This window comes from Eublepharis macularius, chromosome 4 (genome assembly GCF_028583425.1).
Source record: "Eublepharis macularius isolate TG4126 chromosome 4, MPM_Emac_v1.0, whole genome shotgun sequence".
In the NCBI taxonomy this organism is placed as follows: Eukaryota; Metazoa; Chordata; class Lepidosauria; order Squamata; family Eublepharidae; genus Eublepharis; species Eublepharis macularius.
Window position 1 is genome coordinate 169947596 of NC_072793.1, and position 23321 is coordinate 169970916.

At 47.7% G+C, this 23321-nt stretch overlaps 2 protein-coding genes across 2 annotated transcripts; both read left to right on the forward strand.

Moving 5' to 3' along the window:
• Positions 1-1971: 1971 nt before the first annotated feature.
• LOC129328701 (zinc finger protein 397-like) lies at positions 1972-8199 on the forward strand. The gene is made up of 5 exons (XM_054977939.1): positions 1972-2106; positions 2977-3765; positions 4454-4574; positions 5665-6051; positions 6255-8199. The coding sequence occupies exons 2-5, from the start codon at positions 3055-3057 to the stop codon at positions 7070-7072; spliced, it is 2037 nt and encodes a 678-aa protein (XP_054833914.1). The 5' UTR covers positions 1972-2106; positions 2977-3054; the 3' UTR covers positions 7073-8199.
• Positions 8200-13816: 5617 nt separating this feature from the next.
• LOC129327815 (zinc finger and SCAN domain-containing protein 31-like) lies at positions 13817-22018 on the forward strand. The gene is made up of 5 exons (XM_054976570.1): positions 13817-14473; positions 14976-15096; positions 17429-17812; positions 18015-18581; positions 21987-22018. The coding sequence occupies exons 1-5, from the start codon at positions 13817-13819 to the stop codon at positions 22016-22018; spliced, it is 1761 nt and encodes a 586-aa protein (XP_054832545.1).
• The last annotated feature ends 1303 nt before the right edge of the window (positions 22019-23321 follow it).

A 23321-nucleotide genomic window follows, 5' to 3' on the forward strand; every position in this document is an offset into this window, starting at 1 on the left:
AGAGACATTTGACAGTGCATAACTTGAACAGATATAGAATAATAGATTTAAGGTACCGCAAATAATATAAGCAAGATATATAACAACACAGCTAAATTTCATAATATTGCTGCTCTCTTCAATTACTTATACCAAATGTTTTATACTCCACATTCTATATTCAGTCATGTAAATCATTATATTTGACATTTTTTAAAAAAATCTTAGTTTTAAAGTTGATCTAATCTATGTTAACTGTTCTTAATTTCCAGCTGCATATACAGAGAAATCTCTCCATTTTCCCCAAAATTCCTGGGTTGGTCTGTTACACATATAAGAGGTTAATTTAGCCATAGAGGCATATTCATACAATTTAACAGCATTTTATATTCAACATTTTAAAATTTTAACTTTAACTTCTTTCCTGTATAATAGACTATTCCTAAAAATTCAGAAAAAATAAGACTTTTTAATAGGTAGCAGAAAATTAAGAAAACCCGAGTGGCTATTGTTGCTCAACTTTAGTCTATTATACAGGAAAGAAGTTAATTTAGTCATAAACACAAGTTCCAGACAATCTTACAAGTAATTGCCAATTTGGTGTAGTGGTTAGGAGCACGGGACTCTAATCTGGAGAACCTGGTTTGGTTCCCCACGCCTCCACTTGAAGCCAGCTGGGTGATCTTGCATCAGTCACAGCTTCTAGGAGCTCTCCCAGCCCCACCCACCTCACAGGGTGTTTGTTGTTTTGGGGATAACCATGACATACTTTGTAAACCGCTCTGAGTGGGTGTTAAGTCATCCTGAAGGGCGGTATATGCATAGAATATTACTATTTTATTAGGGCTTCTGTTCTCATCTAATGGTTACTAAATTTTTACCTGTCAATGTTATCTGGACTATGTATGTCGTATTGATTATATGTTTGAACTGTTTGAATATTTGTTGTGTTATTGTTAAACTCTCTTGCAAAAACCTTAAAATAATTTTTTTAAAAATGAAGAAGCGTTCACTTTGTAGGACCAAGATGGCCCAATCGGATGGGCGCGAGAAATGCCTTCTTTGTGTGGCTGAGGGCCATGATACTTTGCAGTGTGTGGTCTGCAAACAATTTCTTTCTCCCCAATAGGGACCTAGAGAGGCTTATATCATTCTCACCTGTAATGAATCCTCACAACAACCCTGTGAGGTAGGTTAGGCTGAGGGAGAGTGACTGGCCTGAGATCACCCAGCAAACATCCATGGCAGAGTGGAGCTGTGGACCTGGTTCTCTCAGATTCCAGATCAGCACTCTAACCACCATGCTACACTGGCTCCTTTACTAACTTTCCCATTGTTTGCTAATGGCATGTCTCTCTCTTACATCTCCATTTCCTCTGGCTTCTTCACACACCTCAGTGTTACTCTGCTGATAGTAGCTTAGGTGGTGCAGGGGGCTGGTGGGGAAGGGAAGCCAATAAAAATAGCTTCTGTATACTGACTCTTATTTGGAGAAGCACTGCAGCAAACCCATTAGATATAATGTATTTTGTTGTGATCACATAAAATAATACTCTTTAGTATAGTTCCAAAGGTTGAAAGTATCTGTTCTTTAATTTTGGTTTGCTCAATAACAACATACACAATATTTGAGAGGCTAGCCACTGCACCAACGAGTATCTTTCATAATAGAAGAAAAATCAAAACTATATTGTATTGTCATCATTATAGTAGCAGCTCTCTTTTGTCAGGCCAGGTTTTGTGCTCCTTTGCAGTCTGAGACAAGGCGAAGGGTCCCTTCGCCCTCCTTTCCCTCTGGCCTCTGAGCATAAGCAAAGTGATGCCAGCGAATCTTTTCATCTCGGGGATAAGACGGGGGAGTTTCCTGGCGGGGCCTAAAAGAAAGTAACGTTTCTCCCAACCGTTTCTAAAATAATATTAAGCTATGGGCGTTAAAAGGACACCACCTCCAGCTTTGCCTCCAAGGATTGGAGAGGGTTAAAGTGACAGAGTTTCAATTTTTAGAGAGGCTGCAAAAGGAGGAGAGAGACCCTGAAGCCCTCCAACTTCCTGTTTTGGGGCTGGGGGTTTGCTTGGAGGAGAGCGGCAGGACTGAGGCTGGAGCCGGACCGGAGCAAGCCTGGAAAGGTAAAGAGCGGCGAGCGGGAAGGGAGAAGCTCCGGCAGGCCTCGCAGGGCCATCTTTCTGGGCCCCACGTGCGGAGCAGGGCCGGGAAGGAGGGGGTCAGGCTGTTCCCCACCGGGAACAGATTCCTTTGCAGCTCCGTAATTCAAAAACCTCTGAAAAAAAGCTCCAGAGCGAAGAGGGCTGGATTTCCTGGCGGCTCTTGTGCAAAGAGCGTTTGGTGTGGCACCACATCCGGCTTGTCAAGAGAGGCATCGGACTGTGATGGGGGCTAGAGCTGGGCCCGTGGCAACCCCTCCCCCCCGCCCCCGGCCCGCATCTCACCTATGCACAATCATCTGGCTGTGAGCACAGTCCCTCGACTACAAGATGCCTCTCAGTGAATGAGAAAGTTAAGAAAGCAGTGTTCCCAATTACAGGGACAGAACCTACACATGTGCACTTGCTGTGGACGTAGGCATCATACGCATGAATCAGTGTAAGAGGTGGGGCAGCCCACTGATGGTTAGAATAACATGGTTGGAAAAGGCTCCAGAAACCACCGCTGGTTGGATCAGGCAGGGGTGGGGTTGATGGCCTGAAGGTATGAAGGAGCTTCATGGGAGCCTCTGTGGGGAATGCGTGTGCTTGCTGATGTGGAGAATTCGCTGCTCTTTACGAGTAATGTGTTAATACAGGACAGATCAGAAGAAAACTTCCGATTCTGTCCCTTAAAACAAATTCAAAACTTTTACAGAAGAATTTAAATGTATTGATTTAACAAATTATGTATGTAAAATCATACTGATGTAGCTTTACCTATACATACAAACAGAGAACACGACACCACTTTTATCTGTTCCTTCAGTTTCTGCTTCTGTTTCTTTTTTACAGAAAGAATCTGAGTTTTGAACACTGTAATTCGTTTCTACAGTTTGTTGTTGGAAAAAGATCTCAGAGCAAGTTCCCAACATGAAAACAGAATGGCAAGATATCCCAATAGGGGAGGGACCAGCAGGGAGGGGAATGGCTGCTCATGACCTCCAGGCTGGGAGTATCGGAGGATTCCTTCAAAGGAGACCAGGAGATCACCCAGCAGCAGAGGGCTCCCTTTCCCTAGCACAGTGGGAAGCCCAGTGGCAGGAGTTCCTCAGGACACTGGAAAGCCCTCACTCTGGATGGGGAAGCCCTCACTTGCCAGCAAAACCTTCGCCCTGGGATGATGCCAAGGCTTTTCTGGCCTCCTTTGAGCAAGTGGCTGAAGCCTGTCAGTGGCCCCAGGAAGAGTGGGTGACCCGACTCCGGCCAGCCCTTAGTGGAGAAGCTGAGCAGGCCTTTAACAGTCTGGATGTCAGAGACAGAGAGGATTATGGGAAGGTGAAGGCAGCCATCTTGCGAGAGGATGCACTGAGCCGGGAGAAGCAGCGTCAGCAGTTCAGGCGTTTCTGCTACCAGGAGGCCGAGGGCCCACGGGGGGCTTACAGCCAACTCCGGGAAATGTGCCGTGGGTGGCTGAGAGTGGAGAAGCACAGCAAGGAGCAGATCCTGGAGCTCTTGATCCTGGAGCAGCTGCTGACTGTCCTGCCCCCAGAGATCCGGAGCTGGGTGAGCGAAGGCGGCCCTGAGAGCTGCTCCCAGGCAGTGGCCCTGGCTGAAGAGTTCCTCTTACGGCAGGAGACGCAGGTGAGGCCCTTTGTCTGGGAGGCTCCTTTGTGCACGAGTGACACCGGAAGCCCCATCCGCAGGTCTGGGCCAGGAGAGTCCTGACCATCTCTTCCCCTTTCCCTCCTCCTGAATAGTTTGGGGTCTGCGGACAAGTTTGGGGCCTTTTGGGTGGTGTTGCCTTCTTCTCGGCATTCGTTGCCCTGGAATTTACTCTGCCCTGCTTATTTCCCATTTTTCAGAAATCTGTTTTGGAAAAACATTTTTTAAAAGGGAATCAGTCCTTCATGAAAGCGCCTAATACATATTAATGGCCCATCCTGAGTAGTTCTAAATATTAGTAGCACCTGCAGCCTGATGTTTAATTTACTGAAAGTATTTTCTTTTGCTTTTTGTTTATATTAAAATCTCTAGAAAATGTATGCAGGAATGAGGATAGAAGGTAATTGGAAACTTAATAGATTATCATGCAAAACTTTTTTTCCTCCTGGGTGACCTCCAATGAACCAGGCTGGTTCAGGTTTTTGGGTTTTTTTTGAAATGTGGTGCTCAGAAGTTTCTATAATCTTTCAGGCAATTCTTCCGTGATTTCTCCCTGTTACATACCAACGTAGTGGCTACGGTCAGGGTGGGGCACAGGGCCCTCCCCTCTGTCGGCCACTCCCCCTTTGTTGCTCTGCCCTGAAAGGGTCCCTCTCTGCTGTTGCAGGTGCCCTTGGAGGAGGCATCTGGGAGGGGCTCCAAGGCAGGCCAGGATCCGTCTGAGATTGAGCAGAGGCAGCTCACGCTGGGGCTCAAGGAAGAGGAGGATGGAGAAGCCAGCCCGATAGGTGAGGAGGGAGTCGGGTGGGGTGGGGGGCTTCTAGGGCCTGAGATCTGGGCCCCTCAGAAGGTCCTTCTGGGGCTGAGCTCGGCAGTGGCTTTTTGATCCATTTCAGCAGCGCAGTAATCTTAGATAGGGGATAGTTCAGGAAACGGGCTGGTAGCTTAAGAATCAAAGGCCCATCAAGTCTTTCCTACAGTGGTCAGCGAGGTGCCTTCAGTGCTGCCAACAATTGACAAACCTTCCAAAAACCATGAGGGTCCCCTTTGAACCGTGGTGTTCACTCAGTCCTGGCTCCTTGCCCCACAGAATGGGTGTTTTTTGGAGGCTGAAAACTATGGGGAAGCTGTCTGTACAGATGCAGGACTGGATTTTATAACGTCTTGTATTAAATCATCGATAGCAGGAAATCAAGGTCTGAGCAGCAAGTGAAATACAAAGGGCAGGGGAAGGATTCCTAACTTCTTTTTTTCTTAATGTACCTGTGAGGAGTTTTGGGGGGGACACAAATAGAGAATTTAAAATGTGCTGTACTGAAAGGCCAGGCTGGGTAAAAGTTTCAACAAGCTGCTCAGTTGGTGGGGGGGTGGATGTTGTGGAAGAATAACGAATAAAAGCAAGCTAGACCTTGATTGGGTTATGCAGCACATGCTGGAGAAGCTACAAGCCCCAAAAATAGAGCAGGCAGGTTCTACAGACTAAAAGGCCTGGCAGTTATTTTATAGATCTTTACAAGATGCTTGCCCTAAATTCATGGTCAAAGTTTGCCGCAGTGGGAGGATATAAGTATAACTAAGGAGTTAGTGAGTAAAATTCCATCATGGTTAAGAAGCAGGCATTGACGTAACTTGACTACTATGGCAGCTAAGGATTTTATCTATAGTGTCCATGAAACAGAAACATCACTGCTACCATTTTGGAACAAGGCAGGTGAATTCTCCACAAACACCCCGTATACATGACACAAAGCGGTCTGATTGTGGAATCCTTCTCCTATGAGGAAAAGTTCTGACAAAGTACAGCCCTTAATGAGGAGTACCTGAGATGTGGCTTGGCTTCTTGCCTGGGTGCTGATTGTACCTTTCCCTTTGTTCCAGATGGAGATGTAGATGAGACGGTTGAGGAATCCCCGAGGTTCTCATTGAATAAGGGCAAGAACGAAGAGTCTAATGGAAACTTCAGGATTCGAACTCGGCCACGAAGGCAGGAGGGAAGCCATAAGGAGAAGATGAGGAATAAGCCCATTCCTTGCCAAGGAGGAGGATTCCATGAAATCCCAGTCCGAGCAGAAAGATCACCCCAAAAAAGAAGGAAGGAAAGGCACGAAAATGCAAGTATGGCATCTGGAACAACCTTCATTCACAGCATGAATGTTATCTCCCATCTAGACGTTCCCTCAGGAGAGAAACCATATAGCTGCTTGGAGTGTGGAAAAGGCTTCAGTCGGAGATCAGTCCTTGCTTCACATCAGAGAATTCACTCGGGTAAGGAGCCATATAAATGGTCAGCGGGCAACCCAAGCTTCTCTGGTGCAGCAGGCTTTAGCGTACTTGTAACGTTTCCATGAATGTACACTTCAGCATACATCAGGGAAAAGCAACTGAAATGTTCTTAATGTGGAGAGAACTTCAAGTGCAGATCAACCCTTCTTGCCTAGATACTAATGGGGTCTCTCTCTTTATTCCAGCAGGGGATGATCAGGAGAACGAGGACGACGAGGATTGGCTTGAGTCATACCAATATAAAGCAAAGAATGAAGAGCTGGAAGGAAACGTCCGGAATCGAGGTGGACCCAAGAGGCAAGAGGGAAGCCACACAACAGAGAAGAGGGATAAACATTTTACTTGCAAAAGAGAGGATTTCTGTGAAGAATGTCACATTTTGGAGGAAACATACAAGTGCTTGAAGTGTGGAATGAACTTCTTGGATCAATCTCAGTATAATATTCATTTGCGAAAGCACAATGGAAAGAAGACCCATAAATGCTTGGAGTGTGGAAAGAGCTTCACCTGTAACAGAAATCTTCAACTGCATAAAAGAACCCACACAGGGGAGAAGCTTTTTGAATGTTTAGTATGTGGAAAGAGCTTCACCTGGAAGCGAAATCTTAAACGGCATAAAAGGACCCACACTGGGGAAAAACCATTTGAATGCTCAGAGTGCGGAAAGAAATTCAGTCAGAATGAATATCTTCATCAGCATTTAAGAACTCACACAGGGGAGAAACGTTTTAAATGCTCAGAGTGTAGAAAGAAATTCAGTCGGCGTTGCAATCTTCAACAGCATTTAAGAACTCACACAGGAGAGAAACCTTTTGAATGCTTACAGTGTGGAAAGAACTTTAGTCAGAGTTACCATCTTCAACAGCATCTAAGAGGCCACACAGGGGAGAAACCTTTTGAGTGCTCAGTGTGTGGAAAGAAATTCACTCGCAAATTCAACCTTCTTCAACATCAGACAATCCACATGAGGAGAAACCACATAGCTGCTCAGCCGGTGGGATGAGTTCACCTCATATTTCACACCTTAAAATCAACCACAGATTCCAATAAACCATATAAGCACTTAGAGAGAGCTTGCATCTCTACAGAAACCTTATGGAAACTGCGGTCCATCAGGCCCACTGCCAGCAGGCACTGGTCCACCTTGCCTTCCAAGGCCTCTTGGTCCCAGCTGCTGTCCAAGTCTCTGCCTGCCACATGCCACCCATCAATTTCCTACCAACCCTTAGTGTGGTTTTCATTCCCTCTTGCTGGTACCTGCCATGTCCCTTTGGCCTTTTTTAGGAATTACCCACAGAGAGGGCCAGGGCTCCCAGCTAACCTTAGTAGGCTTGCTGTTCTGAGGCTCTCCGTTGGGCCCGGGCCTTTCTATTCAGCAACTGGTTACCACAGAGACTGCTTTGCACCTTCACACCACTGTGGGGAACAGTTTGCCAACAGAAATTCCCTCCTCCTGGCACCTGTTTCAAATAGTGTGTTTGAGTAGTTAAAGTCTTTGTGGTACAGAGAACAATTACCAGTATTTATTAAAAAGAAAAATGTTCACACACATACTGTCAAGCACAGCAACAGGTTGAGTAAGGGATTACAAAAGAAAAAAATCAGTTTCTCTGGTCCTTGTTCTGTACATGCCTTTACTGATGTTATTCTAAGGCAGGCTGTTTAATTTAAAGGGCACAGCTGTCTAGGAACCTCCCATTACCTTGTAGTCCTGGTTTAGGCCTGCAGCCTTCCACATAGCAATGGCTGCTGTCTATGGGGGTCAGGTGAGAGATCCTCCTAAATTGATGGAATCAGTCAAAAAGAGAACTTCCCCTCAATGGATTTTATTACCTCCATTTGCCCACTCCCTGAGAGGGAAGAAGGTCAAAGAAACTTTTCCTGTAGTCCCCAGGGAAAGTCTTTCTAGCACTTCAAACCACTCAGTTTTCCTCCCTGTTAGATGTCTTTGACCTGTCAGACTATCAGCCCCTTAAAAAGCCTAACTGGATGTGTCTGGAGAGCTTCCCACATCTTCCCTGTTCTCAGCTAAGAGAGAGAAGCATTTCATACTGAAGATGAAGGTTTTACCACAGTCTCAACCTCCAACGTAAAAAGTATTTCTCAACAGTAACCATAGAAAGCAAAAAAATAAAATTGGTAAGAAACAGTATAAATGCTTGAATTACGAAATCATCTTTTGCCACGACCAAAGCCTCCAACACATGTCAGAGGGAACAAAGCAAAATTATGCTCTGATAGTAGAAGGAGATGTAGCACCAGTCCTGCCCTCCTTAACCATCGACTGGTTGTTACCCAAGTTGTTATACATGTGAGGACCGTATAAGTAGCAAAGAAGCCCTTTTTTAGCCAATGGGTGGGTGGGATGAGGGGGTTCCAACCTTTTTTTAGCCAATGGGTAGGTGGGATGAGGGGGTTGGAGTAGAGTGAGAGTCAGAAGGGGGAGGAGGGAGAGCGATCAGGGAAGGGAGGGGGCTGTGAGTCTCCAATCCCTGCAGCAGCAGCTCTCCTTCCTCAGACAACGGGGGATTCTCTGGGAAGAGAGTATTGTTAAAATGCTGCAGGGATTTAAATTGGAGGATAGGGTTATCACGAAATCCAGTCTTCCTGAAACTTAGGTGGTCGTGGGAGGAGAGTGAGGAGGGAGTCCCCAGGAACTTTGGTGCATTGTGCTTGCAAAATGCCATGACCTTCTTTGGGGGTCCTGTCACACACTCAGTGTAACCTACCTCATAGGGTTGTTGTGAGGGAAAATGGAGGAGAGGAGAATGATGGAAGTTGCTTTGGAGCTCCACTGGGGAGAAAGGTTGGGTGTAAAATCAAGAGATAAACCCGATAACAGCCTAGCGATATACGATAGACCTGCTGAACCTGAAGGGGTTTAGTTATGAATTGGCAGGCTCTGTAAGCCGGTTGTGCTCTGTGGGCTGATTTTGACCCCCGCAGTTTTCAACCAGAAGTGATGCCATTGGGGCTTCAGGAGCGTGGAGTGTGTCTGGTCTTTGGGCTGAAACCACCTGGCAACCCTCCAAACAGACCACAGAGGCCAAGACCTTCCCTTGATTTTGCCTTACAGCACTGGTATTCTAGAGCCCATCGTCCAATGAATGAAAAGGATCCCATTGAGATTCCCCACTCATTCAGGAATATGCAGAAGGTCTCCTTGAATCAACACAGAATAGCTTTATTCAGCAGACAGCAGAAAAGGCCTAACAGTCCTTCACAACTGTTCTCCATTCAGCTTACAGGGCCGCAAGTGAAACCTGGGCTGGAGCTACTCCAGATTCCATTATCTTGTAACTGACATAAAACATGAAACAGACTCTTGTACAATACAATCCCCATTGCGGCGTTTGCATCTATATACATAAATATACCACAGAACAGCCAGTGAGGACTCACAGCGAGAGGAAATCTTACTATCTCCTCTGCTAGCCCCTGGCTTCTACCTCTGCTAGCCTCTGGCTTCTACCTTCCCTTCCCTCCTCTCTGCCTCTGCTTCCTCCCTGCCCCGCCCATGGTTTCAATCACCCTTTCTTTTTTACTTGCTTTTCCCCCACTCAACCACCCTTTTGGTTTTAAATTCCAACCTGGACTAGGGTTGCCAGTAGAATTGCCAAGTCCCAACTAAGAGCGGAACTACAAGTGACAAAAGGCACAGGTTGGACACTTGTCAGCTTCCCTCTAGTTTTGATGGGAAATGTAGGCATCCTAGTCTTGCAGCATGGCTCTCCGACAGCTGTCCAAAGGACTTTTCAACTGTCACTTGTCCAACATTTCTGCCAAGCTGCCTACATTTCCCATCAAAACTTGAAGGAAGCTGACAAGTGTCCAACTAGTGTCAGGCATCACTTGTAGTTTGGCCCACAGTGTAAGTTGTGCAAGGAGGAGGAGCCAATATTCTTGGTACAGCATAGTGGTAAAGTCAGAATGTTGTTTTGGATTCTTCTGTGTGGAGGCCACACAAATATCACTCCCAGAGGCCACCATCTTCATGGTTCTCACAAATCTATCGCCTCCATCATCGTGGGGAGCAATGAGACTGACCCAAGTCCAGCTGAAATGGAGGAGCAACTTGACTATCCCCATGTACTGGGGGGCTTCCTGTGAGCTCATCCAGTAGGAAGAAGGGAACTGGGTTACATCTCTTAGAATATGGTTGACAAAACCATAAACGAATGAATTTTTTAAAAAAGGATTGATGTTTAGTGTTGGAAGTAATGTCCAGGCATTGAAAGTGTAAAACTTTACACTTTGAGCGGGACCACAAGTGACGCCTGACACAGGTTGGACACTTGCCAGCTTCCCTCAAGTTTTGATGGGAAATGTAGGCAGCTTGGCGGAATGTTGGACAAGTGACAGTTGAAAAGTCCATTGGACAGCAGTCAGAGAGTCAAGCTGCAAGGCCAGGATGCCTACATTTCCCATCAAAACTTGAGGGAAGCTGACTAGTGTCCAACCTGTGTCAGGCGTCACTTGTGGTCCTGCTCTTTGTTTATTTACTTTATACCCTGGCTTTCTCCCCAAAGAGGCTTATACCATTCTCCTCACCTCTAATTAATCCTCACAACAACCCTGTGAGGTGGGTTAGGCTGAGGGAGTGTGACGGGCCCACTGTCACCCAGCAAGCTTCTATTGGCAGAGTGGAGATCTGGACCCGTGTCTCCCAAATACCAGTCCCAACACTCTAACCACCACAACACAGAGGGGCTTCCTACTTTAATGTCTCTTTCCTACATCTCCATTTCCTCCAGCCTCTTCACACACCCCAATGTTACTCTTTTAAGAGCAAGTTAGGTGGTGCAGGGGGGCTGCTGGGGAAGGAAAGCCAATAAAAATAGCTTCTCAGTATTGACTCCACTGCAACAAATACATCAGATATAATTTAGTGAGCAGAGAGGTTATAAAATAATACTTTTTGAAAGTATCCGCTCTGTAATTTTTATTTGCTCAATAACAACATAAATAAGATGCAAGCTACTGCATCCACAAGTACCTAATAAACACTTCTTTTTGTTCAATGGAAAATAGGAGAAAATAAAAGTTGAATCTGTGATAAAAATGAAGATGTAGCATCAACCATGTACAGGGGGGTGGTAGGGAAGGACCTTGTGTATTTACTGAAAAATTTAAGAAAATAATATATTCCTATCATGGAATAAACTCAATTTCTCTGTTCAGTCTGAAAAAAGAAAACCGTTTTCCTCCAAACGATTTTTTAAATCTAACCACAACCCCACAAATTTCCAACTGTCCCTTATCGGGAAAGAACAAAGAACAAAAAGCCCTCTGCTCCAACCTTCATCGCTCTAGAGGAGCTTCAGATAGAAGTTTAATTGAGAACTAGGAACAAATCTTTCTTAACAGAAGAAAAATCAAATATTTTATTGTCATTAACGTAGCAACTCTCCTTTGCAGGTCAGGTTTTGTACTCCTTTACAGTCTGAGACAGGGCGAAGGGACCTTCCCTCTGGCCTCTGAGTATAAGCAAAGTGATGCCAGCTAATCTTTTCATCTCCGGGATAAGACAGGGGAGTTTCCTGGTGGGGCCTGAAAGAAAGTCAGGTTTCTTCCAACTCTTTCTAAAATAATATTAAGCCCGGCGCGTTATAATAAGCGCCCCCCCCCACCTTTGTCTTTGCCTGCAAGGACTGGAGAGGGTTAAAGTGACAAAGTTGCATTTTCTAGAGAGGTTGAAAAAGGAGGAGAGAGACCCTGAAGCCCTCCAACTTCCTGCTTTTGGGCTGGGGGTTTGCTTGGAGGAGAGCGGCAGGACTGAGGCTGGAGCCGGACCGGGGCATGCCTGGAAAGGTAAAGCGGCGGGCGGGAAAGGAGAAGCTCCGGCAGGCCGCGCAGGGCCATCTTTCTGCGCCCCACGTGCAGAGCTGGGCCGGGAAGGAGGGGGTCCGGCCGGCCCCTTCTCTGCTCCTAAGGAGGGAGGGCGGTTCTGGTTCGGCCCCCTTGAATCAGGGACTGGGTTGGCTCTGAAGCAAGGAGCAGGAAAGAATCAGGTTTCCCTCCAGGCCGGGAACAGATTCTTTCGGTTCTATAGTTCAAAACCACCGATTGCTAAAACCTCCAGAGCAGAGCGGGCTGGATTGGCTGGCGGCTCTTGTGCAATGAGCGTTTGGTGCGGCACCACATCTGGCTTGTCAAGAGAGGCATCGGACTGTGGTGCGGGGGGGGGGGCTAGAGCTGGGCCCGTGGCGACACCCCCTCCCGCCTGGGCCTGAGAGATCCTGCAAATGGCTAAAAGCCCCCTGGAGGTCTGGCAGGGGTGGGGTAATTTTTTTGCTTTAAAGTGGTTAAGAGCGAGTGTTTGATTCCCCACTCCTCTACTTGAAGCCAGCTGGGGGACCTTGGCCTAGTCATGGCTCTCTGGAGCTCTTTCAGCCCCACCCATCTCCCAGGGTGATTATTGTTGTGGGGATAATAATAACATACTTTGTAAACCTCTCTGAGTGGGCATTAAGTTGTCCTGAAGGGCAGTATATAAATCGATGATGATGATCTTTCTCCTGAATGGGAGCCCAAAGCAGCTTACGTCATTCTCCTCTCCTCCAGTTTTCCTCACAGCAACCCTGTGAGGTGTGTTAGGCTGAGAGGGTGTGACTGGCCTAAGGTCACCCAGCGAGCTTCCATGGCAGAGCGGGGGTTTGAACCTGGGTATTCCAGATCATACTCTGACACTCTAACCAGTACTCCATGCTGGCTCCTTAAGACTCAAGGCCGATTAGCAGCACAAAGTGATACAGTCCATAAACAAAGCAACAGAGCATGTGGGCTTCATCATCTGTTTTCTTCAAAATAAGAATTCATTCTGTCGTTTGTACAATTGGGGCGGGGTTGTTCGTAGGGCTGAGAGAAAGGTACTCTTCTAAATCTTCCAGTGAGGGACGGGAGACAGGGTCAGAAGCTACTGGTGTGCACTTTCTGTGGACATAGGCATCATGCCCACGAGTCAGTGATGGCAAGAGGTGGGGCAGCCCACTGGCGCACACTCGCCCTCTGTCTGTGTAGGGTCATCTATACAGATATGCTGCCTAGAATGATCATGGAACTCCATCTTCTTTTGTGCTGTCCTCTGTAGGTGGAGCTTGGATTGGGATGAGGGGATTTCATTGGTGTGGAGGTGTGGCTGGGCCACAGTTCAGGGATTAAGTATCTGCCTTGAGTCCAGGAGGCTTCCAGTTCAATCCCAGGGACCACCTTCTGAAGCCAACCCAAATAACATGTTTGGAAAAGGTGCCAGAAACCACTGCTGGTTGGATCAGGCAGGGGTGTGGTTGATGGCCTGATAGTATAAGGTAGCTGCATGGGAGGCTCTGTGGGGAATGCACGTGCTTGCTGATGTGGAGAATTCGCTGCTTTTTACAGGAGTGATGTGTTAATACAGGACAGATGAGGGGGAAACTTGTGGTTCTGCCCCTTAAAACAAATTCCAATAAGAATTTTTAAATAAGAATTTAAATGTATTCATTTAACAAATTATGTATATAAAATCATACTGATGTAGTTTTACCTATAACTTGTGTATCTGACAAGTCCAATGCAAACAGGACACAATGCCACTTCTATCTGTTTTGTCAATTTCTGTTTCTGTCTCTGTTTTTACAAAATGAATCTGAGTCTTGAACACTAATTCATTTCTTCAGTTTGTTGTAGGAAAAATATCACAGAGCAATTCCCCAGCATGAAAATGGAATGGCAAGATGTCAAAATAGGGGAGGGACCAGCAGGGAGGGGAATGGCTCCTCACGACCTCCAGGCTGGGAGTATCGGAGGATTCCTTCGAAGGAGACCAGGAGATCATCCAGCAGCAGAGGGTTCCCTTTCCCTGGCGCAGTGGGAAGTCCAGTGGCAGGAGTTCCTCAGGACACTGGAAACCCCTCACTCTGGATGGGGAAGCCCCCACTTGCCAGCAAAACCTTCGCCCTGGGATGATGCCAAGGCCTTTCTGGCCTCCTTTGAGCAAGTGGCCGAAGCCTGTCAGTGGCCCCAGGAAGAGTGGGTGACCCGACTCTGGCCAGCCCTTAGTGGTGAAGCTGAGCAGGCCTTTAGCGGTCTGGATGTCAGAGACAGAGAGGATTATGGGAAGGTGAAGGCAGCCATCTTGAGAACGGATGTCCTGAGCTGGGAGAAGAAGCGCCAGCAGTTCAGGCGTTTCTGCTACCAGGAGGCCGAGGGCCCACGGGGGGCTTACAGCCAACTTCGGGAAATGTGCCGTGGGTGGCTAAGAGTGGAGAAGCACAGCAAGGAGCAGATCCTGGAGCTCTTGATCCTGGAGCAGCTGCTGACTGTCCTGCCCCCGGAGATCCGGAGCTGGGTGAGCGAAGGCGGCCCTGAGAGCTGCTCCCAGGCAGTGGCCCTGGCTGAAGAGTTCCTCTTACGGCAGGAGACGCAGGTGAGGCCCTTTGCCTGGGAGAGTCCTTTGTGCACGTGTGAGACCGGAAGACGATCTCCTCCCCTCTCCCTCCTCCTGAACAGTTTGGGGTCTGCTGATAAGTTTGGGGCCTTTTGGGTGGTGTTGCCTTCTTCTCGGCATTCATTGCCCTGGAGTTTACTCTGCCCTGCTTATTTCCCATTTTTCAGAAATCTGTTTTGGAAAAAAATTTTTTTAAAGGGAATCAGCCCATCATATTAATGGCCCATCTTAAGTAATTCTAAATCTTAGTAGCACCTGCAGCCTGATGTTTTATTTTCCTGAAAGTGCTATTTTTTTTCATTTATATTAAAATCTCTAGAGAATGTGTACAGGAATGAGGATAGACGGTATTTATAAACTAAATAGATTATCATGCTAAGTTATCATGCTGAATAGATGTCATGGGGCACAAAACCCTCCCCTCTTTCTCCCCCCGCCCTTTGTTGCTCTGCCTTGAAAGGGTCCCTCTCTGCTGTTGCAGGTGCCCTTGGAGGAGGCATCTGGGAGGGCCTCCAAGGCAGGCCAGGATCCGTCTGAGATTGAGCAGAGGCAGCTCACGCTGGGGCTCAAGGAAGAGGAGGATGGAGAAGCCAGCCCACTAGGTGAGGAGGGAGTCGGGGGGGGGCTTCTAGGGCCTGAGATCTGGGGCTTCTGGGGCTGAGCTCAGCAGTGGCTGTTTTAATCCATTTCAGCAGTGCAGTAATAGATGCTGGACATTACAGGAAAAGGGCTGGTAGCTTAACCAAATGTGCATCAAGTCTTTCCTACAGTGGTCAGCTAGGTGCCTCCCGGCCTGCCCTGCCCCCAAACAATTGGGGCAAAACCATGAGGGTCCCCTTTCAACTGTGGGGTTCACTCGGTGAGGTCCTGGCTCCCTGCTCCCTCCCCCCCCCCACCACGTGGGGAAGCTGTCTGTACCAATGCAGGATTGGGTTTTATGAAAACCTCTTGTCTTTAATCATTGATATCAGAAAAGCAAGGCCTGAGCAGTAAGTGAAATAAAAAGGGCATGGGAAGGATTTTTAGCTTTTTTTCCTTAATGTTTTGGGAAGGACACAGATACAGGGTTTAAAATGTGCTTTACTAAAAGGCCTGGCTGGGGAAACGGTTCAACAAGCTGCTCCATTTGGGGGCAATGTTATGGAAAAATAATGCATAATAGTGGGCTACATCTCAGTTGGTTTATTCGACACACACTGGAGAAGCTACAAGCCCAAAAAATATAGAAGGAGGTTCTACAGAAAAAACAGTCCTGGCAATTATTTTATACTAGCAACAGAGCCCATTGTGAGAAAAAATACAACGGGCTCTAAAGGGAGTGTGGGCAGGCGGGCATTCCCTCATCCTCTGTCACTGATGCTGGCCAGATGAAGGAGGGGGGGAGGATTCCCTCATCCTCTGCACCTGATCCCGGCCGGCTTAAGATGGGGCAGGCATTGCCACTTGCTCCACTCTGAATCCCAGACGGATGAAGTGGGGTGCACATTGCCTCCTGCTCCGTGCCTGGTTCCGGCCAGGTGAAGAGGGGTGGGCATTGCCACCTGCTCCGCTCCTGATCCTGCCTGGGTGAAGGGGGGAATGGACATTGCCTCCTGCTCCACTCTGGATCCCAGCTCTGTAAAGGTTGTGTGTGGACATTTCCACCTGCTCCGCTCCTGATCCCAGCTGGTTAAGGGGGGGGGGGCATTGCCAACTACTTCACTCCTGCTACCAGCTGGGTGAAGGCAGGAGGAGGGCATTGCCACATGCTCCGTGCCTGATCCCAGCTGGGTGAAGGCGGCGGGGGGGGGGGTCATTGCACCTGCTCCACTCCTGATTCCACCTGATGTGGGCATTGCCACCTGCTCCACTGCTGATCTCGGCTGGGTGAAGGGCGGAGCAGGCTTTGCCATCTGCTTTGCTCCTGATCTGAGCTGGGTGAAGAGGGGATGGGTACTGCCATCTCCTCCACTCCTGTTCCCAGGGCGGGCCTTGCCACCTGCTTCACTCCTGTTCCCAACTGGGTGATGGCGGTGGGTGGGCATTGCCACTTGCTCCGTGCCTGATCTCAGCTGGGTGAAGGCAGTGGGTGGGCATTGCCACTTGCTATGCTCCTCATCCTAGCTGGGTGAAGGTGGGGGGCAGGCATTGCCACCTTCTCTGCTCCTGATCCCAGCTGGTTGAAGGGCGGAGCAGGCTTTGTCACTTGCTTTGCTCCTGATCTGAGCTGGTTGAAGAGGGGATGGTTATTGCCACCTATTCCACTCCGGTTCCCAGCTATGGCAGAGGGCAGATATTGTCCCTTGCTCTGTGCCTGATCCCAGCTGGGTAAATGGTGGGCGGGCATTGCCACCTGTTCCACTCCTGATTCCATCTGTGTGAAGGCACTGGACAGGCATTACTGTTTGCTTTGCTCCTCATCCCAGCTGGGTGAAGGCATGGGGCAGGCATTGCCACCTGCTCCACTTGCTTTGCTGGGTTTCCAGCCACTGCACGCTATCTGGAGAGACAGGCTGCCTCACCTGGGCTTCCCTCCACAGCAGCGCCCTCTGGAGACGTACCAGGGTAGAAAGTGAGTTGTCTTGAATATGCTGAGCCTATGTTCATGGCTAAAGTTTGCCACAATGGGAGAATACAAGTAAAACTAAGGAGTTAGTGAGGAAAATTCCATTATGATTAAGAAGCAGGCATTGACATAACTAGACTACTTGGGCTGCTAAGGATTTTATCTATAGTGATCATGAAACAGAGACATCTCTGCTATTATTTTCGAACAAGTCAGTTGAATTCCCCTCAAACACCCCATATAGATGACACAAAGCACTCTGCTTGTAGAATCCTTCTTCTACGAGGAAAAGCAGTTGTGACAAAGGATAGCCCTTAATGAGGAGTACCTGAGATGTGGCTTAGCTTCTTGTGTGGATGCTGATTGTACCTTTCTCTTTGTTCCAGCAGGAGATGTAGAGGAGACGGTTGAGGAATTCCAGCGGTTCTCATTGAATAAGGGCAAGAATGAAGAGTCTAAAGGAAACTTCAGGATTCTAACTCAGCCATCAAGGCAGGAGGAAAGCCATGCAGAGAAGATGAGGGATAAGCCCGTTCCTTGCCAAGCAGGGGAATTCCATGAAATCCCAATCCGAGCAGAAAGATCACCCCAAAAAATAAGGAAGGAAGGGCATGAAAATGCAAGTATGGTGTCTGGAACGACCTTCATTCAGAGCATGAAAGTTATTTCCCATCTAGACGTTCCCTCAGGAGAGAAACCATATAGTTGCTTGGAGTGTGGAAAAGGCTTCAGTCGGAGATCAGTCCTTGCTTCACATCAGAGGATTCACTCGGGTGAGGAGCCATATAAATGGTCAGAGGGCAACCCAAACTTCTCTGATGCAGCAGGCTTTAGTGTGCTTGTAAAGTTTCCATGAATGTACATTCAGCATACATCAGGAAGAAGCCATGGAAATGTTCTTAATGTGGAGAGAACTTCAAGTGCAGATCAACCCTCGTTGCCTAGGTGCTAATAGAGTCTCTCTCTTTATTCCAGCAGGGCATGATCAGGAGAATGAGGATGATGAGGAACGGCTTCAGTCATCTCCAGATAAAGCAAAGGATGAAGAGCTGGAAGGAAACTTCAGGAATCGAGATGGATCCAAGAGGCCAGAGGGAAGCCACACAGTTGAGAAGAGGGATAAACACATTCCTTGCCAAAGAAAGGGTTTCTGTGAAGAAATTCCCATGTTGGAGGAAACATACAAGTGCTCAAAGTGTGGAATAAACTTCTCAGAGGAAACTCAATATAATATTCATTTGCGAAAGCACAATGGAAAGAAGACCCATAAATGCTTGGAGTGTGGAAAGAACTTTAACAAAAGTCTTAAACAGCATAAAGGAACGCACACAGGGGGGAAAAAATCAGAGTGCTCAGAGTGTGGAAAGAACTTTAGTCAGAGTTGCCATCTTCAGCAGCATCTAAGAACCCACACGAGAGAAAAAACTTTTGAATGCTTACAGTGTGGAAAGAACTTTAGTCAGAGTTGCCATCTTCAACGGCATCTAAGAACCCACACGAGAGAAAAACCTTTTGAATGCTTACAGTGTGGAAAGAACTTTAGTGAGAGTTACCATCTTCAACAGCACCTAAGACGCCACACAGGGGAGAAACCTTTTGAGTGCTCAGAGTGTGGAAAGAAATTCATCTGTAATGGAGAACTTCTGCGGCATAGAAGAACCCACACAGGAGAAAAACATTTTGAATGCTCAGAGTGTGTAAAGAAATTCAGTCGGAGTTGCCATCTTCAACGGCATCTAAGAACCCACACGAGAGAGAAACATTTTGAATGCTTACAGTGTGGGAAGAAATTTAGTCAGAGTTGCCATCTTCAATGGCATCTAAGAAGCCACACAGGGAAGAAACCTTTTGAGTGCTCAGAGTGTGGAAAGAAATTCAGTTGCAAAGCCCGCCTTCGTCAACATCAGATAATCCACATGAGGCTAAACCACGTAGCTTCTCAGCCAGTGGCAAGAGCTCACCTCATATTTCAAACCTTGAAATCAACCACAGAGTCTGAACAACGTTGAAACAATATAAACACTTAGAGAGAGCTTGCATCTCTACAGAAACCTTACGGTAACTGCAGTCCATGAGCCCCACTGCCAGCAGGCTCTGGTCCGCCTTGCTTTCCAAGGCATCTAGGCCCCAGTGGCTGTCCAAGTCTCTGCCTGCAACATGTCACACATTGAGTTCCTCCCAACCCTTAGATGGGTTTTCACTCCCTCTTGCTGGTACCTGCCACATCCACTTGGCCTTTTTAGGAATTACCCACAGAGAGGGCCAAGGCTTCCAGCTGCCCTAAGTAGGCTTGCTGTTCTGAGGCTCTGTGTTGTGCCGAGGACTTTACTATTCAGTGTCTGGTTACCACAGAGACTGCTTACTGCACTTTCACACCACTGTGGGGAGCAGTTTGCCAACAAACCACCTCTTCTCCTGGCTCCTCTTTCAAGTAGTGTGTTCAAGCAGTGAAAATCTATGTGGTACAGAGAACAACTACCAGTATTTATTAAAAAGAAAATGTTCACACACATACTCTCAAGCACAGCAACATGTTGAACAAGGGATCACAAAAGAAAGGTGTAAACAGGGCTCATTTTGAGGTAGAATGCACCACAACGCCATTCTGGTAGTTCCCCCAAGTCAAGTGCCCCCGCCCACCTGACCTTAAAACATTTTGGGCTGTTTAGGCCTCGATTGGGGCCAAAATGGCCACAATCAGGACCAAAACGGCCCTGATCGGGTCAGTGCCGGGCAGGGGAAGCATCGGCTCAGATCGGCAGCAAAATGGCTGGGATCGGGTTGGTGCTGGGCGGGGGAAGCATGGACACTGTTCTGGCTGTTTCGGCCCCAAAACGGGCCCCAAATGGCCATTTGGGGCCTGTTTTGGCCTGGATTGGGGCCAAAGGGGCCAGGATCAAGTCAGTGCTGGGCAGCCTCCCTCGCCCAGCACTGACCCAGTCCTGGCCTTTTAGGCCCTGATTTGGGCTCAAATGGGCCCAAAATGACCGTTTTTGGCACTTCGGGGCCCGGATCTGAGCCGATACAGGCTGGACCGGGGCAGTGCTGGCCAGGGGAGGGTTCCCCCACTTGGCTCCAACCGGATCCAGTCCTTTTCGGCCCGATCCTGGCCCAAAATGGCCACTTTTGGCCATTTGGGCCATTTTCTGCTGGGATCGGGGCCAGAACTGCCAGGATCTGGTCAGGTGTGGAAACCCTCCCCTGCCCAGCACTGATCTGGTCCAGGCTGTTTCGGCCGTGATCCGGGCCAAAATGGGGCCCAAATGGCTATTTGGGGCCCTTTTCGCCCGGGATCAGGACCAAAAGTGCCAGGATTGGGTCGGTGGCTGGTGGGGGACCCCTCCCCTGCTGGCACTGACCCATTCCGGGCTGTTTTGGGCCTGATCCAGGCCAAAACATGCCCAAAATGGCCCTTTTGGACCTGTTTTGGCCTGGATTGGGGGCAAAACAGCTGTGATCGGGCCACTGCCAGGTGGGGGAACACTCCCCTGTCTGGCAGCAGCCCAATCGTGGCCATTTTGGCCTGTTCAAGGGGTGTAGCTTATGCTAATGAGTTATGCTAATGAGTTCATGCAGTTCTTTTTCTACGAAATGACCCCTGAGTATAAACAAGCAGTTCCTCTGCTCCTTGCTCTATACATGCCTTTGCTAATGCTGTTCTAAGGCACGCTCTTTAACTTAAAAGTGCACAGCTGTCTAGGAACCTCCCTTTGCAGGTTTAGGCCCGTACCCTCCCCCCTTAGTAATGGCTGCTGTCTATAGGAATTAGGTGAGAGATCCTCCCAGCTGGATGGAATCAGTCAAAAAGAAAATTTCCCCTCAGTGTCATAGGATTTTATTACCTCCATTTGCCTACTGCCTGAGAGGGAGGAAGGTAGTCCCCAGGGAAAGACTTTCTAGCACTTCAGACCTCTCAATTTTTCCTTTCTGTTAAATGTCTTTGACCTATTAGACTATCAGCACCTTCAAAAACCTAACAGGATGTGGCTGGAGAGCTTCCCCCCTCCTGCATGTTCTCAGCTAAGAAAGAAAACTTTTCAAACTGAAGATGAAGGTTTTAGTACAGTCCCAGCCCCCAAAGAAAGGATTTTATTGAAATCGCACAAACCAAAACCAAACCACTGTTATTAAAATAGAGGGGAGAGAGAGAGAAAGAGAGAGAGAAAGAGCAGCGAACCAAAAACCTTTCCTTAAAAAGAATTTCACTGCTGACTCTACCTCAGCACCATAAATGGTGGTATCCTTCTCTACCAAGTAACAAAGATAGTAATTTTGTGTGGGGGGGGGGAATCACCCTTCATGGTTCTGGTCCTGTCTGGCTCATCTGTCCCAGAATTGCCACAGCATCCCACTCTGTCTTGTCTTCCATGCTTTGGATTCGGAAGAGTCTCAAAGATCTCTCTGCTGAAGTCACTGTTCAAGCTTGGAATGTGCGGTTCCTTGAGGCAATAGATGTTTTTTGTCTTTAGGGTCCTCTCTCTCCTTCAAACAGGAGACTGGACCCATGGTTTACCTTGGAGCTGAAAGAATCACAGAGCAAGGCTGAGCAGAGTCACATGGAAGTGAACTCTCCTTTGGACGGCACAGTTTAAGAAGGCTGAGAGCAGAGAGATGTGGTGAGGCAATTTTCTGGTGTATTTCTGCTAAAGAGTTTCCATTTGTAAAGATTTGTTGTTTCATAAAATTAATAGTGAATGGGTGCCATTGCCAATAGAATATTAGGTCAGTTTGCCAGTTTCAAAAGTATAAAGAATGTTGTTCAGGTAAGATTCTGGCTGCTGTTGTGGGGTTGCTTGGCAACCACAAGCCACAGTGCCAAGACATTCATGTCTTAGTTAAAGTGTTCACTGCTATTTTCTAGAGGGATTAGTGTCTTTCGTAAGTGCTGGGTGAATGTTGCCTGACTTATCTGGACCAGGGGTTTTTTTTTTGTTCTCTTGTTTTCAGCCTACTTTTGCATTGATTTGCAGCACCTTTGAGCATGAACAGAGTGCCTTGCCAGCCCCACGGACTTTACACCTCAGAGATTAAAAAGCAGATTTTCTTGGCAAGAATGGGTCTTAAAAGGCACATTTAATATTATCATTAACTCGGAAAAAGGGCAGTAAAAGAAATCTTTTTCTCTTTCTCTGTCCACAAGAGCCAGTAAAGGGTTAAGGAGGAGATGCAGCTGCATTTCCTACACTGGATGTAAAGGATGAGAGAAACGTTAAAGTCTTCCAATTTCCTCCTTTCAAGAACAGGCTTTGCTTACAGGAGAGTTGGAGAATTGAGGCTGGAGCCAGACCAGGGGATGCTTGGAAGGATAGAATTGCAGGCTGGGGAAGGCTTAGCAGTGTGTGGAGGGGTCAGGGGGCAGACAGAGCTGGCTCTGCAGAGACGCCTCCACAGCCTGAGAGAGTGGAGAGTCCCTGTCCTCTCTGGGCCTGCATTTAACTGATCTCCAATAGAGACATAAAACCATGTTGAAGACCTCATGCAGTGGCAGTGGCCTTTCACATTTCCTTTTTAACCAGTCGTTATCCGTTGCTGCCCTGACTTTGTTCATGTAAAGTGGTGTAGAGTTGGCAGCTTCAAACAGTATATCTGTTTGAGAACCATATGTGGCCCTGACCTGGCTAGCCCAGGTGAGTCACATCCCAGAAGCTAAGCAGGGTCAGCCTTGCTTAGTAATTGGATGGGAGACCTTCAGAGAAGGCCAGGGTTGCAGAGGCAGGCAATGGCAAACCATCTCAGATAGTTTCTTGCCATGAAAACCCCGCCAGGGGTCGCCATAAGTCAACTCTGACTTGAGGGCACCACACACACACGAACCATAGGTGGATCTTTGCGCCCATTTCAAACAGTGCTGCTTTTTCTAGTGCAAGAAGGGTCACCAGGGCTTTTGTATTTTTTTTATTAAAAAATCAGCGCAAAAAATCACAACAGCACTATAGCGTGGCAACAATAGGTGTAGCAGGTTCTATGAATTCCCAGCTTTCATTTATTCAAATAAGTCTCTAGCCCCTTCCATTGCAGAGATTTGTGTCCCCATAGAGGAGAAAGGCAGCACAGACAGGGAGGTGGAGAATATCCCCTCCTTTCAAAACAAAAAGGGTTTAATAAGAACTTCCCTGAGCTATCAAAAGCAGTGTGGTTTAGTGGGTAGAGCATCTGACTATAATCTAGGATGTGCAGGTTCAAATTGCCTTTTGTCACTGAAAGTTGCTGGCTGACCTTGGACCAGACACACATGTTCCGAACGCAGGACAGAAGAATGGTTGATCCTTTGGGTCCCTGTTA

Bases quoted from the DNA above. Each gene is read 5' to 3' on its own strand.
- LOC129328701 (XM_054977939.1), top strand. From the start codon at position 3,055: ATGAAAACAGAATGGCAAGATATCCCAATAGGGGAGGGACCAGCAGGG. The intron at 3,766-4,453 runs GTGAGGCCCTTT...CTGCTGTTGCAG, and splicing joins TCTTACGGCAGGAGACGCAG to GTGCCCTTGGAGGAGGCATC. The intron at 4,575-5,664 runs GTGAGGAGGGAG...CCTTTGTTCCAG, and splicing joins TGGAGAAGCCAGCCCGATAG to ATGGAGATGTAGATGAGACG.
- LOC129327815 (XM_054976570.1), top strand. From the start codon at position 13,817: ATGGCTCCTCACGACCTCCAGGCTGGGAGTATCGGAGGATTCCTTCGA. The intron at 15,097-17,428 runs GTGAGGAGGGAG...TTGTTCCAGCAG, and splicing joins TGGAGAAGCCAGCCCACTAG to GAGATGTAGAGGAGACGGTT. The intron at 17,813-18,014 runs GTGAGGAGCCAT...TCTTTATTCCAG, and splicing joins ACATCAGAGGATTCACTCGG to CAGGGCATGATCAGGAGAAT.